This window comes from Rhyacophila brunnea, unplaced genomic scaffold, assembly GCF_057557595.1.
Source record: "Rhyacophila brunnea isolate RB1 unplaced genomic scaffold, BYU_Rbru_1.0 scaffold_2, whole genome shotgun sequence".
Taxonomy (NCBI): Eukaryota; Metazoa; Arthropoda; class Insecta; order Trichoptera; family Rhyacophilidae; genus Rhyacophila; species Rhyacophila brunnea.
Genome location: NW_028232859.1, coordinates 6,002,942 through 6,021,190, shown reverse-complemented (window position 1 = coordinate 6,021,190; position 18,249 = coordinate 6,002,942). Strand labels below are relative to the sequence as shown.

The window sequence follows — 18,249 nt, the reverse complement described above, 5'->3', positions numbered from 1 at the left end:
AATGTTGTATGCATCGACGTACTACATGGTTGTATCCTTTAAAAAATTAGGGGTTCCAACAGCTCCGATTAGAAGTAAACATATGTAAATTAATTAGGTAGTTAGGTAGGTGCGTACTTTTGTTTTTAATAAGGTAACTAACTCTGAGTAAACATGCAATTAGTTTTATAGTACGTAATATTGATTTAGACTCCACAGAACAAACGCTCAACTGAAAATCAGTGACTTGCAGATGGAATAGGTAGGTACGTCATGCGTAGGTTAGAGACAGCAAATTACGACAGAAATTGCGAACTGTACACCTTTGATAGTAAATTCTGTGTGGACGTGTTGATTTTTTTGCCTGTGGTGCTCAATTCGCGTCTTGCCCTATTAATGAAAGTTTCTCGTATGATCGCGTGCCTGATTTGCAGGCGCTGGACGTTCCAGTTTTTTGATTAGGTACATACCTCGCAGAAATGATACCAACCTCGGTGGACACAAGGTCCACCGCAAAATACCAAGTTAGGAGGTAAAGAGTGGGACCCCGACCCACGATCGCTTGCGGGACTGGAACAAAGAGTCGTGTATTTATAGTCTAGTCTCAGATAGACGAATAATAAAACAACTGCGGCACTCTGCACCTGGACTACGATGACAATTGAAAATTTTAGAAATCATATTATTATATTAAGTATATATTATAATATCGTGCATTTTTACAATCGTATATTATTTGTGTCGCCAGAGGTTTACGTGTCGTTTTGCAATTATAGAGTTTAGTAGTGTACACTCTCTTTGGTACAACCTCAATAATGCCAAAATATTATAATTATTGAAATTGAATTTAGATTTAGACTTCCGGCCCTATATGCAGTAATATTAATGATTTCATTATTCCAGTTAATATTAAAACTTATACAATTATTAAATGGCTTATTGACGTAGTTATGCGACATTGTTTATTGTCTCGAAATATAAATCGTCTTACCTAATCTAAAAACGCATTTGTCAGTCGATGAGGAAAAAAATCTGTCAGGAAGGTAAGTATTGTTTTCTTACGCTATTGATTTATTCATCGTTAATTGCAAACACTTTCGCGTCGACTGAAAAAATTGCGGATTCATGTAAGGTGACCTTTAGAGTCCAAATATTGTATTACTACCTATTAAATTTGATTGCGTAGTAATATTGCCAGCTCATAGATTGTTAAATCAGACGTACCGGAATGCCATTCCGGAACATTTTTTCAACAATTGACAGAAACTCATCGGCGAAGGCCCACAGTATTAGATTCAAATAAAAAATCAATGTATAAATCGACACGTTTGCAGAATAAGTCAGACACTAATAACATGAGCGTGAATTTGTAATAATATGCACCATTATCGCTATGTGTGTAGAATTCATTTTTAAGCCCCATGCAATATAGAATAAGTATACAATGTACCTACCTAAGTACCAAATTTATAAATTAAGTTGTCCAAGTTCTGGTACGAATTTGGTTTTACGCGCAATAAATCCAGTGTTTCACGAGCTGTATGGCATGTGCCCCCATGCTGTTGGAGCCACTTTCCAAATCGAACTATTCTAATTCCTGCCACAAAAAGTCAGTTACGAGTATCATATTTGTTTATAATAGCGGACGCCATTGACCTTCGGTGAGTGCGACCCGATGATGCCTCCACCCCAAAAACCGCAATAAACAGTAGGTACTTTCGCAGCATGTAACGGCCTCTCTTGAACTTGGTTTTCCTCGGCTCAAATCAATTAACGTACCTTTACACATTGAGATGAAAATGTTCTTTCCTTAATTTTCTTTAAAAAATCTACATCGATTACCTGCAGGCTATTCCAAGACACAATTGTCGACACTGCCACGCTGCCAGTGGTCCGTTGGCATTAGTTCTTGCGTTAGACAGGTATAATAGGTGAATGCCTTTATGTAAAATTCGCCATAAAAGGACGTACAGAAAGCCAAGTTACTGCGCTCTTCCTGGAATCGACATTTCTGGCTTTTCGGCCACACTTGTGTACAGCAGCAATGTTATCGAGTGAACGGACTCTAGATGAACATGTACTGGTAGGTGTCAGGCGATCCAAAACACTACCGCTCTTTTAAAAAAAATGAATCATCTTACGAATACCGCCTTCATGATTTATGATTTCTAACGAATCCTGACCTTAATCATAACAGTACAAACGTCAAAGATTTTCCATTTTAGTAGTATGATTGTACGACTTGTATGCGTTGATAATTTTTGAACAATCATAAAATCACAAGTAAATTATATTGTGTCCTCTCCGGAAATCGAACCCAGAGTTGAGGATGGAAGGCCAGCGTCTTGCGCGCTGCACCACGAGTGCTGCCACTTTTACGATGATCGCATCCGAATTGAAGCTACGTTCAAATGGCAGTACTTTTACTTGTGCGATGATCACATGCGACCATTGCCGAAAATCAAATTTCAATTTTTCCATGCGATTATCAAAATTAAAAGTCTCAAACATTATATTTCAGGTAGGTACACTCAATTTATAAGAGATACGAATATTTTTAAATTTTCAATTTACTCTTATTAAATTTACTTTAGCCAGTAGTAAAAATCGACAAATAATAACAAATTCGTCATGTATTTTTCCTAGGACCACAATACTTTATAGTTTACAGGATATTTTAAAATAACAAGTTCGTTCTTTTAGTTTTGACACATTTCAAAATATTTTTTTTGTGATTGCTGAATGATTTCCTCGCTATGTTAGAAGATTAGATTATGTACGTTTTGTTTATGCATCCTGAAGTCCTAATGAGATACTTACAATGATATAATATTCGAAGATGTATTTCGTGTGGTTTTTTCATTGTGTACCTGTATTATGTAGATGTATGTATATTAATTGTTTTAATTTAAACTCAGACAAAATAATATACCTATCTATATTTCCCTCCACAACATTAGAATAATGCATGCAGATAACATCTACATTTTTAAAAACTGACTTCTGATAAAATATTTATAAAACATAAGTACTTACTTAGTATTTTCCACTTCGAGCCCAACTTATTATGTAATAAATTATAATTTTCACTATTTAATGTACACAATAGGTTCAAAGCATAGGAGAAGAGCGGTCGCTGTTCAATCAAAAGTTTGTGTTTGATTTGAAAATCAAACTTCTATATCGTATTGAATTTTAACCTTTCGATAAATGAGTGTAAATTCATACCTACAAAGTGTGAACATTAAAAAGTAAGTAAGTGCTCACATATTAATTCATATATAAACTGGCTGAGCCAACTGGCAAAAGCTGGCTGGCAGCATAGCTTTTACTTTGGGACGGATTTTCGCTTTTATGCCAGTTTTACATGATTTCACTAAATTGTCGCTTTTGCGATGAGCGTTTTATTTTTTCTGGCATTTAGATTGTTACACTGTGTCCCAATTATATTTTTTTCTCAATAAAGCAAGAACACAATTAATTGATCAATTGGTCAAACTATTATTATCGTACATTATGGTATTTACATTATGGTATTTACATTATGGTATTTACATTATGGTATTTACATTATGGTATTTACATTATGGTATTTACATTATGGTATTTTAATATTATGACTTCCCTCTTGTGAGCAGCCATAATAATTATAATATGCTCGAGTGCTCTACCTATTATGAGAGAAAACGATAATTTATTTTTAAATCAGGAATCGATCTACTAAAAGGTTATCTGAAAATGGTGTAATTTTTATCACATCCGTATTATTAGGTACAATTAATTATTATTAGAGCTGTGCAGTTTAAATGATTTTAAGGTGAAGCCTTAACTGAGCCTTTTTGAGAGGCACATAGCAGAAAAATACGAAGCTTGCAATTTGAGATTTTTTTTTGATAATTTACAATTTCAACTGTATCAATTAATAAATATGTATCTGAAAACATTAAAACGTAGTTTTAATTTTGAATGAGTGTGAGTATGTATGAATTTTTACACTTACAAGTGTCTACAAGAAATTAGTTCAAATATTATATTTTTAAACTTTTTATTTGTGTATGGTCCCAATATTGAAGCTTGATATAAATAAAAAAGGTTTCAAATTTTACACATTTATATTTTTTATGAAAATCGATGTTTTTTTTAAATATATATAAAAAATGTTAAAACTATAAATTAGTCAAAAATCTCTTAGGTGATGCTTAGAAAACTTAATAAACTTAATTTTAATAATAAATATGACCATAAAATATATTATTTAATAATAGGGTGCGGTCCGATTCAACAAATTCACATTTTTTACAATTGTAAGTTTATCTTTGACTTAAAATAAAAAATATTTTTCTTTTTAATGTTGTCAGATACATATTTATTAATTAATACAGTTGAAATTGTAAATTATCAAAAAAAAATCTCAAATTGCAAGCTTCGTATTTTTCCGCTAGGTTACTTAGTTGGCAAGTCCACGTTACAATATTTATAAGAAAAATATAGCTTTTACATACATACCTATAATATTATGTACTTATCCTAATTACCTACTTATCTTTACTAAATTTATGATTTTATTCGCTGATAAACATTCATTTTATACGAAGGTAAATACCTAATACAAATAATTTGAGAAAGTATCAAAATACATACGTAATATTATAATCATAATGCAGTTACATATAATAAGAAGAGAACAACAATTTTCTAGTTTTATTTATCATTAATTATTAATCGTGTAAAATAATATTATCTACTAAAATATCTTAATAAAAATGTCACACCAATTTGATATACCTACCAACCTACCTAAATGCACTATCCATAATCCTGGCGGCCACTATTCAATAAATATTTGAAAATCACAATGTGAGCCCGGTCGTCCATAGAAACTCATCTCGACTACAACAACACGTAATGTACCTACTGCCGCACATACCGTAGGTATGTGGGATATTTTTGGTAGAAAAAAACTCGACAATTAACGCGCGTGTTTGAACATGTTCCGAACCGAACAAACCGGTGTTTTGTTTCCAGTTCGGTTCCGGTTTTCGTTACGTCAAAAATAACGGTTTTTTCTGTTGTCGATTCAGTTCCGGTTCGAAGCCCTGAATTAAACCGAAGTAAGAGTGTTAAAAAGACATCAACAAAGTGGCGTTTAAGTAGTGCGTTATCCAAAATTCAAGGGCAATAATAATATTAACGGTGTTATTTGTGGATGTGTCAGTCATAATTATACACTTTTTTATGTTTACGTTTAATTAATCATGCAGAGATAATAATATTATGTAGGAGGTAATAAATTTCCTTATACTTTAAGTAGTTATATAAATACTAGCTGACTCGGCAAACGTTGTTCTGCCATATAAATTATTTCTAGTGAATATTTTGGTTGTTAAATAAAAAATAACGAATGTATCGTAAGTGTGTGGGGATTGGATCTATGACAGAAAGAGGAATAGAGCACTATAGACGATGACCGCCGATAAAAACAAAAAATATCAACCATTCATTTTCTCAATTCAAAATGAGTAATGATGTTCATAATGAATGAATTACCTGTGACAGGATCTCGTTGTTTACTGTTTATGCAATATCCGTCTTGTGACTTCCAGAAAATTAGCGGATATTGGAGAGCGTCGTATGAACGGTGTGTGTCAGCGATGAACTCCAGATTATTGTTTCTTCTTCGAATCACGATTTTTCGCGTCGATGTGCGGTCGCCAACCATGATTCCAGCAATGTCGTCAACAACAGTCGCATTAAATCGACATACGTGCTCTCCAGCTAGTGTTTTATCAGGATTGATGACAATAGCGTGATTGTCACTTTGCAATTCGTGCATGTGTGCTTTGAAGAATTTCAATAATTCATTGTGCTCATTCAACAGGGCGTCCAGTTCGCCGACGATGCGCCTGGCATTAGGCAAATTGAGGCTATTGTAGCCGCAACGTACATCCACATGATTGATGTCCTCGCCGCGCCCATGAAGTAGATTTGTAAAAATTTATGTGGTTCGTTTGGCATTGGCAGCAATGAGCCTACTTTGTGGTATACTTGGCCTTTGATTTTGAACGTAGAATGGAATTGTTGACCATTTGCCGCAGTATTGTGAACTAATTCTGTTGCTCCGGACGAAGTCATTTGGAAGCATGAATTGAATGTGCGAATGGACTTCAGGAACAGGTTTGAATCTGGAACCGTGCCGATGAGCAAGCCGTTCAATGGTTCTGGTGGTATCTCAATTTCTGGTAGTTGCACTTTTCCTGATGCGCAACACATCCCGGCTGACTCATGTTTGAATTCGAGCGCATGACAATGGGGACATTCTTTGTCCATAGCACACAATCAGTACTTTCGGATGAGCGGAATATTCAATATCTGGCTCGTACTCGAATGCGAGATGAAGGAACGAAGCGGATGTTAATTTTCGATGTACTTATTGGCGTTGTCGGTCATTTGCTCTGCGCGTGTTAACTACGAACCGGCGCGCTTGGCTCCGTTCCAATTGTCGTTGTTGATTTCATTCAGCTCGTGCCTCTTGAGATTGAGATGCACGCAATTGCGACATGCTTACACGCACGTTTTTGTTATCTTGTTGGATTTGTTCGTCTGTTCTTTCTGCTCTACTATTTCGCATGTTTGTTGCTTTATTCGTTCGACGGCCCAAATGGCCCTCCTTGCTTCTTGCTGGCATTGTGCACTGTAATACACGCACATAAAAATAGATAAATTAAAATAAATCGTACAAAATTTTGCACGCACTGCGTTGTGATATGCCGAATGAAATGTCAAAATGACGCGACGCTTCTCTTGAATTCTTCTCGGACGTAGCGCTATCTGTCATTCAACAACATAAATAATTTCGTTCTGTTTGAAATACGGTTAAATTTGTTCATACAAAAATAATAAAATCGCGATTTAAAAATGGGAGGGTGGAAGTAGGAAGGTGAAAATTTGGGGTTATAGGTTTTTTTTTTGCCAAATAATAAAAAAATACAAAAAAAAGATTGTCAAAAAAATAAAAGAAAAATTTTCTGGATAGAGATGCCCTAATCACCTAGCGATATGAAATATACTTGTTGACCTATTCTCATACCTAACAAATATACATAAAAAAAATCATAAAAATCGGTCGAGCCATTTCGGAGGAGTTCGACCACAAACATCGTGACACGAGATTTTTATATATATAGAGATATATTTTTTGAGAATATAAATTAATATTCGGCTTAATGGTAGAACTGTGAGCAAATGTATGTCACTGCTTACTGCTTTATACGACCATTTTGATTTATAATATGTGTTAACCAGGTGGGTGTTCATTCTATTCACCTATCCTATTCACAGTGAATAAATATATATTTTAGTGCATATTTAGTTCATATTGATTAACGTATGACCATTTTTTCAATATGATATAATAATCATTATCAAACATATTGCCTGACTAGTATTATTATATACTTAGGGCCTTTGTTCTGCTGAAGTGCTGAACAAAAAAGGATGGGAATAACTGCAATTGACTCTTTAAGGTTAAGATTTTAATTAAAAAGTTGAAAAGTTTAAATTTAAAATAAAAATCTAATTAATAATCAAAATCTTCATTTAAACCTGCATGATTTTTAATACAATAATTAGAGTTTAATTATTTTTAAATGAAATCCACAGATTTTAGTGATAATGGTTGGAGAAAATAATGCGACTGGAAGACTCCTTCCAAAAGCAAAGACGCAAATTATATGTACCCTGGTTTTGCTATATTGTGTAATATGCTGCTGCAGTTCGACAATAAAAAATGATTTGGAGAGTCACTCCATCTTTTACGGACTCGCACTGACCGCAGCCAATAGAAAAACTCCTGGCAGCATTTGCGAGAAGCAGTTGGCGACGTTGGAAAGCGGCATCCGGAAACTAGACAGATGGGCCCTAAAAAGTATGTGAATATATTTTAACACACACCGATAATCGACTATTTAACTAACAACGAATGAAAAATTTTGAGTTGAAGTCTTATTCAGATATTAAACATAAAATATTTATTTTGATAACAGTGGCGATGAATCCACACAAGGCTAATATTTAAAGCTTACCTACCTAAAAAAACAAAATAAATAAATAAATAATCCCAAACTTATTATTCCTATGGATGGACCCCTTCGTAAAGCAAAAACCTGACCAGAACCCCCAAGTGAAATAAATAACTCTACATAACTGCATAATAGAAAAAATAGAAATAAAACGTTTTTATATTTAAAGTACCTAGTATTTATTGAAATTATAGCTTTTCTTTAAAACACAAAAACATTTTTTTTTTCAATGAGATGGGTTGAACCTGATAGGAGGATATGATGATATGAGAATATTTATTATGTTTGCGAGTGACATTCGTAAGTCTCCATGAGCAGTAATTTCCAGTCTTCTTCTTCTTCTTTTCGTAGTGAGGTTCATAAATGCACTAAATCCACCTTCTACTAAATATTAAGACGGGAAAGCAATCAACAGCCTCAGTACAGTGACCCATAATGCAGGATATAAAATTCGTATCTGGTTTTGATGCCAGAATTCGTTGTATCCTTGCTCAAACATAAGTTTCAGATCCTCATTTATCGATAATTCAATAAATTGTTCCTGTATTAATATGGATTCATCTGAGTTTGTGGGTCTGCTTGCAAAAGAGTCCAACACCCAATCTGGGATAACTAAGTTAAGAATGTATTCAAATCTTTGGCTGAGATCATAATGAAGAGGCATTAAGTGTTGAAAATAAATAAACTAGCAAATCATCATCTCGTTTTTTTTCAATTTTGAAAGATTTGGAAACTGAGAGTATTCTCCTCTCCCCAAGTTATGTTTGTATAGAAAAGAAATGCAACAAACACATATACAATACTTTTAGTTCTGATTAAATTTAATTGATCACCTTATAAAGCTTCAAATTGATCCCCCCACATTGTCCACGCACCTCCAAATTATAATTTTTTGCCACAGACTCCCTCAGTGGTCACAAGGGCCGTGGGGTCCGTAGGAACCACTTAAACTAATGCAATAAAATAATTTTGAGCAATTCACGATTCTCTAAAAATACATGGTACGAATAAATACGTTTTGTAAAAAAAACACACACAATGCCAGAATCAGTGTCATACTATCATGTGCCCCGAGGCTGTAGGTGTTTTAGCCTACTTAACGTGTTTATGTGTGAATTTATTATACCTAATTTATGTGTACTTACTAACCAGAAATAGTCATTGGATTTTGTTTGCGAAAATATTCAAATCAATCTTACATTACAAGGTTTTAACTTTGTGAAATTTGATATTTTTTTACAGCGATGTAATTTTTGTATATTATATACCTACATTACTTTACGCACGGTGGATTCAATGCCAAATAGATTGCGACAGTACATATTGCGATAGTAAAATTTTCTATTCCGAATTCAAATCGAAGTTTGAAATATGTATTTTAGGGCATGTTGTCTTTTTTAGTGTAATATCTATTATTAAAAGGTAAAATATAATATTTTATGTTCAGTAAATACTGAAGATTAACAAAATTCAAATTTGACTTGTAAATATGGCTATCCTAGAACTGTTTTTCAATTACCTACCACAGCTTACCTACCTTCAACGGGCAGTCTTTGCCACTGTTATATTATAATAACATGGATGTGCGTATTTATTAGCAAACAACGTAAAAAAATAATGATTACATGCAAATTTTACGTAGTTATGCAGTTAGTCGTATCACAGTTTTCCGTGATTTGTTGTAACGGAAACTGACGGCCGTATACCATTGAGATCGTGTTGTTATTTATACTAACAAATTTACAGATTAAAAATTATTTCTTATAGAGCATGTATAAAACAATATCTAAACTATTCTGTTCCTGGTTATTATATGGTGTGGGATAAACACTACATATCAATATGTTTTATTTTAATTAATACAATGTTTTCCCACCCTCGCCCATTACAATATACCATAATATAAAAAAAAATCACCAATAACTTACACAAAATATTTTGTTCAGGGTTTCGTAACATACATACAACTTAGTCTACGGTGAAGTGCTCCATGAACAATGCGATCTCAATGCTATACGGCCATCTGTTTCCGGTACTATAGTTCACGGTAAGCTGTGATATGGCAAACTGCATAATATGTCCAATTTTCCGGACACGCAATGGGTTGTAGTGAACAAATAGCTTACCGCCATCTCCCTCCATTTACGAAAGTGAAAAGAAGCTGTCACTTTTATTTTTGTCTGGATTCGGGACAAATAACACACCGTAATTATTATGTATTTTCGTAATCAACCCTTACTATTTGTTGGCTTGGTACTAATTAGGCTTCTCCAGATTCACAGAGACATCCCCAAATGGGGACCGTTTGGAAGTGCAACATTACCTCACTTGGAATCGAACCCCCCCGAATGAGAAGCAAGTAGGACCTTAGGCAATAAAGTTAACCGTATTTATTACAAAAAAATCTAAGCCCAAACCACAGTGTGTTAAACTAATGGATTTATTTCCACCTCCTCTATTATATACTTTAAAATAATTAGTTAAATTACCTCTAAACTTATTGAGCATAATAATAAATGTTTACGATATTTCTGTATAGTGATGGATGCATCTGGAGTACCAACCACAGGCATGTATTGGGGAAATACACATTGGGTGGGTTCTAAAGAGCAATGCGTTGCCTCTGTTTCGACGAAAGAAGTAATTGCTAGTGCCCAACTAGGACCTGTCACTAAGGAGACCCCTGACGCTATTCCACCATTCTCTGTGGATTATTACGCTGCCTATTTATATCACAACTCCACAATGCAGGTGTTCATGCATTTGAGTAATGAGGTGAGATACTCGTAGTTATATATTATATCTTTTTTTTTAAATAATTTATCATTTATAATAATAAAATAATATGTTATGTAACTATTGAAGAATGTAGATAGTCTGTAGCGGGTTTAGGGGCTTAGTAGCACAAGGCACCGACTAATTTTGAGGCACCCCCAATATAAAATAAAATAAAAACCATAAATTCCAAATACCAACGTAGGTACCTAGTAAAACAATAATTTATTTCTTCCGAATCAAATTACCTGCGTGAAAGAAAAAAAGACTTGTTAGTAACAACTATAACTAGAGACCGGATTATATGCATTTGCATATTTAGCCCATTCTCACCGATTATTGCATATTTTACCTAAAATCTAGTGATGATGCATATTTTAGCTATATTACAATATTGTGTAGTATACTCCGCCTATAGTAATAGGGAACGACTCTACCTACGCTATGGCCGGTCCCAAGCCCGGATAAAGGAGGGAGGGTTCGTCGTAGGGCTAATCACCCAACACGGTAAAAAAAACCCTGATTACGAACACCAAAACAACTGCCTTGGACCCCGGACTCCCCATAAACCAACGACCCAAGCAAAGAATTAAGGACAAACGAATATATATACAATGTGGCACATGGAACGTACGCACTATGTTGCAGCCGGGTAAGGTGGAGGAGTTTTCAATTGAATTGCATAAGTATAAAATGAGCGTGACTGCATTGCAGGAAATAAGATGGGGGGGCGCAGGTTTCATAAACATGAGAAACTACACTTTGTATTACAGTGGATCTGCAGGTACGCAGGGTCGCTATGGAACTGGGTTCTTAATCAGCTCTGATATCCGCAGGGCAGTACTAGGATTTGAGCCAATTAGTGAGAGATCATGTAAACTTAAACTGAAAGGTACACTTTTCAATATTACGTTCATCAACGTTTATGCCCCAACTGACGATGTGACCGAGGAAATTAAGGATAGATTCTATGAAGATCTGCAGAGAGCCTGCGAAAAAGTCTCTTGGGAGACTTCAATGCAAAAATTGGAAAAGAGGAAGCATTTAAAGAAGTAGCTGGGCAGCACAGTTTGCATGAAACGACAAGCGATAATGGTGAACGTCTATGCTTTTTAGCGGCTGCAAATAATTTAATAATTAGTAGTACATGGTTTAAACATAAAAATATCCACAAAGGAACCTGGAAAATACCTGGAAGTAATACATGCAACCAAATAGATCACATTCTTATATCGAAAAGAAGAGCGACAACAGTGGAGGATGTGCGCGTCTGCAGAGGAGCCAATTGCGATTCTGATCACTTCCTGGTGAGAGCAAAATTAAAACAAAAAATCTCCTTAATACTGAAAAAAGAAGGCCAGCGAAGAACTAAATGGAAAGCTGAAAAATTGAGGGATGAAGGAATTTTGGATAAATACCAGAAATCTATAGAAACAAACTTAAAAATGACGTTAATAACCGATGATGTGAATGTGGACTGGGAAAATACAAAAAACTATATTATCACGAGTGCCAAAGAAATTCTGGGGGAAAACAAAGCAAAAATAGATGCAGGATGCAAGCAAGCACTGTTTGAAAAAAATGAAGCAAGAAAGAAATGCCTACAAAGGGAAACGCGCCAAAATTACGAAACATATAAAGAAAAGAGAAAAACTGTAACAAAACTCTGTCGAGAGAAAAAACGAATCATACTCAAGAGAATACTCCAAGACATGGAATGTCAAAGAAGAAACAATGATCCCAGAAAATTTTACAAGACTCTTCGGAATCTAACGAAATTCTATCAACCCAGATTAAACTCCTGTGTAAGTATAGTGAAGGACAAATGCTGATCAAAAAAGAGGACATTATGGAAAGATGGAAAGGCTATTTCACAACACTTTTAAATCAGGCGTATAGTAATGGTCATGAGGAAACAGAAGAAGTATTGTACCACACTGCTGAGGAATTTATTGATGAGCCTACTCTGCCTGAAGTAATAAGAGCATTAAGAACGCTGAAAAACAATAAAGCACCTGGAACCGACAGGATAACAGCCGAGCTGATAAAGAGTGGTGGCCCAACACTGGAAGCAAATATCCACAGGATAATTCTCAATATTTCTGAAAAAGAAATTCTACCTGATGAATGGAAGATGGGTATAATCGTGCCTATTCTGAAAAAGGGAGACAAAACAGTGTGCGATAACTACAGAGGGATCACAATTCTAAACACAGCTTATAAAGTTTTCTCATCTGTATTGTATAGCAGGTTAATGATCTATGGTGATGAAATCCTGGGAGAATACCAATGCGGCTTCCGACCAAATAGATCCACCATAGATCACATCCATCTCATGAGGCAAACTATGGAGAAAGCGCACGAATACAACCTGACACTCCACCACCTGTTTATTGATTTTAAACAAGCTTTCGATAGCGTGAATAGAGATAAGGTGCTGCAAAGCCTAAAAATACTGGGAATTTCCTTAACCCTTAGAATGCTACGCAACGATATATCGTTGTTTTTGATATTGGCCACAACGATCGTCGTTTTGCATTATTTGATGCCTGAAATGTTAAGTTAATTTTGGAACATACTACTGCTTCAGCGGTAAGAAACATTTTTGATATATTTAGTTTTATTGTTGTGTAATATAATATGTTTTGTGACTGGGTAGGGTGAGAACTTATAACTATTATATTTTTTTTCATCGCATCAGCATTTTTATAATAAAAGCATTAATTTCAAATACAAATTTCAGTTTACAATATAAACAAATTTCGTTTTTTATTTGTTAACAGTCAAATTCTGGGTGGAATGACAATTTTTTTATTTAATATTATACATTGGAAACAGTGGGAAAAGTATTTTAGAACAGTGTTTCCCTAAAAATACTAAAGATTATACTAACTTAATTAATACTAACTTACTTATTTCTAATTTACTAAAGTAAAATACACGGATCGTGACTCCCTCAAGGGACCGTAGATTTTCTATTAAATTAAAGTGGATTTATACTATATAAAAACAATTTCATTTATAAAAAAAATAATGAAATAAAAATCATTTGCAATATTTTAAATGTTCCGATAAGCAAACACCATGAAGACCTTTTTCACAACTCAAGCATATTGTACGCGATCTTTTAACGGGGCCACCATTTTTCCTATTGCAAACAATGCAAACTTTTTCTTTTCGGCCGGGTAATTTCCTAATTCCACTATTTTGTATTATCCCTCGTGTGGGATTATGTGCATCCGATCGAATGGAATTAAAATAATATTTTGAAGTAACCGATTGTTTCCAATAGCTGTTAAGGTGTCTAAAAATAATACAATACTTTAATTTATCGACAATTATTGGTAGCAATCTTCGACTAGATTTTGCACAACATCGTAGCAGCCAAAGGGTTGAAACTAGTAAGGCTAATAAAGACCATACTGATGGATACTCAAGCAGTTGTCACTGTGCAAAATAAGCAAACTGAAAGCTTCAAAATCGAATCAGGTGTGAGACAAGGAGATGCACTATCAACTATGGTATTTAACCTTGTGGTGGAATCCATAGCTCGTGAAACCAACATAAGAGGGTGGGTAGATAACAGTACAACGCAGATGTGCGCTTATGCTGACGACAAAGTAATTACAAGCAGATCCAAACAGAGGATGATCGACCATGGTGGCACTATGAAAATAAAAGCAGAATACGCTGGGCTTCAAATAAACCAGTCAAAAACTAAGTATATGGTCAGCACACGCGATCAGGTACCGCTGCAGAATATAGACATAGGACAGCAAGCATATGAAGGGGTGGACAAGTTCACGTATCTCGGATCCAGCCTAAATACCCAAAATAAGACAGCAGAGGAGATGAAAATCCGCCTTATCTCCGGGAATAAATGCTGGCATGCCTGCAAGCGACTGGTGGGGTCGAAAATTCAAGGCCGAAGAAGTAAACTTCTAATTTATAAAACAATTATAAGGCCAGTGGTCACTTATGGCTGTGAGACTTGGTGCTTAAATCAAAACGAGGAAAACAAACTAGCTGTCTTCGAGCGCAAAATACTCCGCAAAATCTTTGGACCCACGTTGGAAAATGGGAACTACAGAATAAAAATGAACCACGAGTTGGAAGAGCTGATTGAACAGCAAACAATCATAAAATACTGTAAGTCCCAAAGACTACGATGGGCGGGACATGTGGAGAGAATGCCTGAAGTTAGAGCGCCAAGGATCATGACGAAGTGGCTACCCCAACGGAAGAGACCCAGAGGCCGTCCAAGAAGGAGATGGGCTGACGCCGTAGAAGTGGACTGGCTTCATATAGGAAGACCCGGTAACTGGAAAAGTGTGGCGAGAGACCGGAGTGAGTGGAGAGCGGTTGTGGAGGAGGCCAAATCCCACCCCAGGATGTAGCGCCGTGAAAGAAGAAGAAGAGATGTAGTATACGTTGTATCCGGCCAAACCTCAGCCGCACGGCTCGTAGAGCGCACTTAGCAGCCGCGCTTCTGTTGTTTTGGTAGGATAATAAATTATTATGATGCCAAGTAAAACACAGACTTACGCAAGACAAGGACGGACGACACCGTTTTGCGTCGCGCTCATCTACTGCAGCACTCGTCCCACTAGGCAATTAAATTACACATGTTATTGCTGACGCGCTCATTTCATCAGTTTAGTTTTTTATTTACCCGCAAAAAGTGTCTCTTCGTGTATAGCTGACTATCCTGGAACATTTACATAATATGATGGAAATGTTTTATATTGTCGAATTTGCGAGAAAAATATTTCGTGCAGAAAGATGTTTCAAATAGACCAAGACAAGTTTTCATATCGCAGGGTTGCAAAAGAAAGGCCCACGACAACAACTTATAACAGCGGCAAGTAACAGCGATTCCACTTCCAAAGGTAAACAAAACTTTACTTTAGCGTGGATTTACGTGAAGCATTGCTTGCAAATAATATTCCTCTTCACAAACTTACACATCCTACATTCAAAGATTTTCTGCGAAAATATTGCTTGAATCAAAGTATAACCAGACGAATCAACATTGCGTTAAAAAAAAAACATATCGACAATTTACCTACATGTTCTAAAAGAAATACGCAATGAACAAAGGATAGCATTATTTGGATTTCAGCTGACGACTAAAAATTACTATTTTTTATTATTTAATGTAGCATATTTTGACACTTTTCGTGCATATTTTAAACATTTTTCATGCATATTTCAAGCTTTTTATGTTGCATATAATCCGGTCTCTAACTATAACAGAGGTACTTAGGTTAGGTATGGATAAAAAAACTTACTTCGGTGATATTGCATTATGTATATATGTAAATAGTAAGCACCGTATTTTACAAAAAAACCTGCACTTTATGAGAATACCAAACCCACCATATTGTTTAGGAAGGGGAGCCATCTGAAACCAATCCCCCAACAAATAATTGGCCTCATATGGTTTAAAATTCAAATTATTTTAAGGTGAAGTCTTTACTGAGCCTTTTTTAAAGAGGAACCTAGCGGAAAAATACGAAGCTTGCAATTTGAGACATTTTTTTGATAATTTACAATTTCAACTGTATTAATGAATAAATATGTATCTGAAAACATTAAAAAGAAAAATATTTTTTATTTTAAGTCAAAGATAAATTTACAATTGTAAAAAATGTAATAAAATGTGAATTTGTAAAATAAAATAAAAATGATTTCAAGTTATACACATTTATATTTTTTTATAAAAATCGATGTTTTTCAAAATAGATATAAAAAATATTAAAACTATGAATTAGTCAAAAATCTCTTAGGTGATGCTAAGAAAACTTAATAAACTAAATTTTAATAATAAAAATGACCATAAAATATATGTAATAATAGGGTGCGGTCCGATTCAACAAATTCGCATTTTATTACATTTTTTACAATTGTAAGTTTATCTTTGACTTAAAATAAAAAATATTTTTCTTTTTAATGTTTTCAGATTCATCTTTATTAATTAATACAGTTGAAATTGTAAATTATCAAAAAAAAATCTCAAATTGCAAGCTTCGTATTTTTCCGCTAGGTGCCTCTTTAAAAACGGCTCAGTGAAGGCTTCACCTTAATAACGTCAGTAGATAGATGTCATAAGTATATGTTTTTAGGGATGCTGGATGCAATCGATTCATTTTTCAGATTTAAATGTAAAAAATATGCCTTCAGTAGACTTTCCGAGATAACAAAAGACAAACATTTCACCATGTTGCTACTTAGTACATTAGAGCGCTATGGCACTTCTTACTTCTCATCAATATTGTGTTACATATGACAATTTGAAATCAAAAAATGTTGTTATTTTTAATTATATTTATACCTACCCAGTAACCTGGGCGTAAAAATGCGAAATATCAATTAGGCAGTCCAATTCCGAAGTAATTATAGAAAAAGTAGTGGGGGCCAACTGGAGTTTTCAAATCAGTGACGCGGCAATATCTTATTTAATCAGGACTCGAAATGGACCAGAGCACACCGGAGCGCCGTTCCGGTTCATACGATTCACAAAATTATCGCTCCATCTTGTAGAAAACATAATTTCACCGTTTGAGCTAGATACCTAGGCCATATAACAAAAAAATCAAACATACTTTTTTTGGAAAATATACATAAAATTACACAATTATGTTAATATTTTCGTAAAATTATCAAGCACTCTCCAGTTCATAAAATTTTCCATTTCGAGCGCTGTATTTAATAGGTACTACACCTTTGATGTTTACAGACTATGATCACTCTTGGATTATGCCTGCCAACATCTTGCCGGGAGTTGGAAGTGGAAACTCTTCTACAGGAGTACTTCGATTCTGGTGTCCTCTATCACCAGGCACTTTATGACATGTCCTTGCATTTGGATTCAGTGAAAAAAGTTTCCGAGGATTATGCTTGGTTATACTCAAAGAAATTTATCTTGACTGTGTGAGTAGATATTTCGATATTACCTATTCCTATAAAAACCGATTCTTAACATGAAATGCATGAAATACAATTACATACCTACCTAGTATTTTTACCTTTATTAGTACCTACCTTTTGCATTCACATATTATATCGGTGATTTCCAACTAGATTTCTGCGGTACCATGAGATTTCGTAGGCTTGATTGTGTCCAGATTCCCAATAGACAACACTAATTTGAGCAATGTAGTTTAATAAGGTCTTTGGAAATTCTCATAAAGATTTTTGAATAATTCAAAGTTTCACTGTATCAAATCGAGCTTTAATAGCTTTAATTTTTCATAAAAATCGATGTTTTTTAAAATAGATATAAAAAATATTAAAACTATGAATTAGTCAAAAATCTCTTAGGTGATGCTAAGAAAACTTAATAAACTAAATTTTAATAATAAATATGACCATAAAATATAAATATGTAATAATAGGGTGCGGTCCGATTCAACAA

General features: G+C 34.5%; 1 protein-coding gene across 1 annotated transcript; it reads left to right on the top strand.

Moving 5' to 3' along the window:
- The first annotated feature begins 3,099 nt into the window (after window positions 1-3,099).
- LOC147071753 (uncharacterized) lies at window positions 3,100-17,836 on the top strand. Its single transcript, XM_085946593.1, has 4 exons — window positions 3,100-3,230; window positions 7,639-7,903; window positions 10,597-10,832; window positions 17,572-17,836. The coding sequence occupies exons 2-4, from the start codon at window positions 7,651-7,653 to the stop codon at window positions 17,767-17,769; spliced, it is 687 nt and encodes a 228-aa protein (XP_085802719.1). The 5' UTR covers window positions 3,100-3,230; window positions 7,639-7,650; the 3' UTR covers window positions 17,770-17,836.
- The last annotated feature ends 413 nt before the right edge of the window (window positions 17,837-18,249 follow it).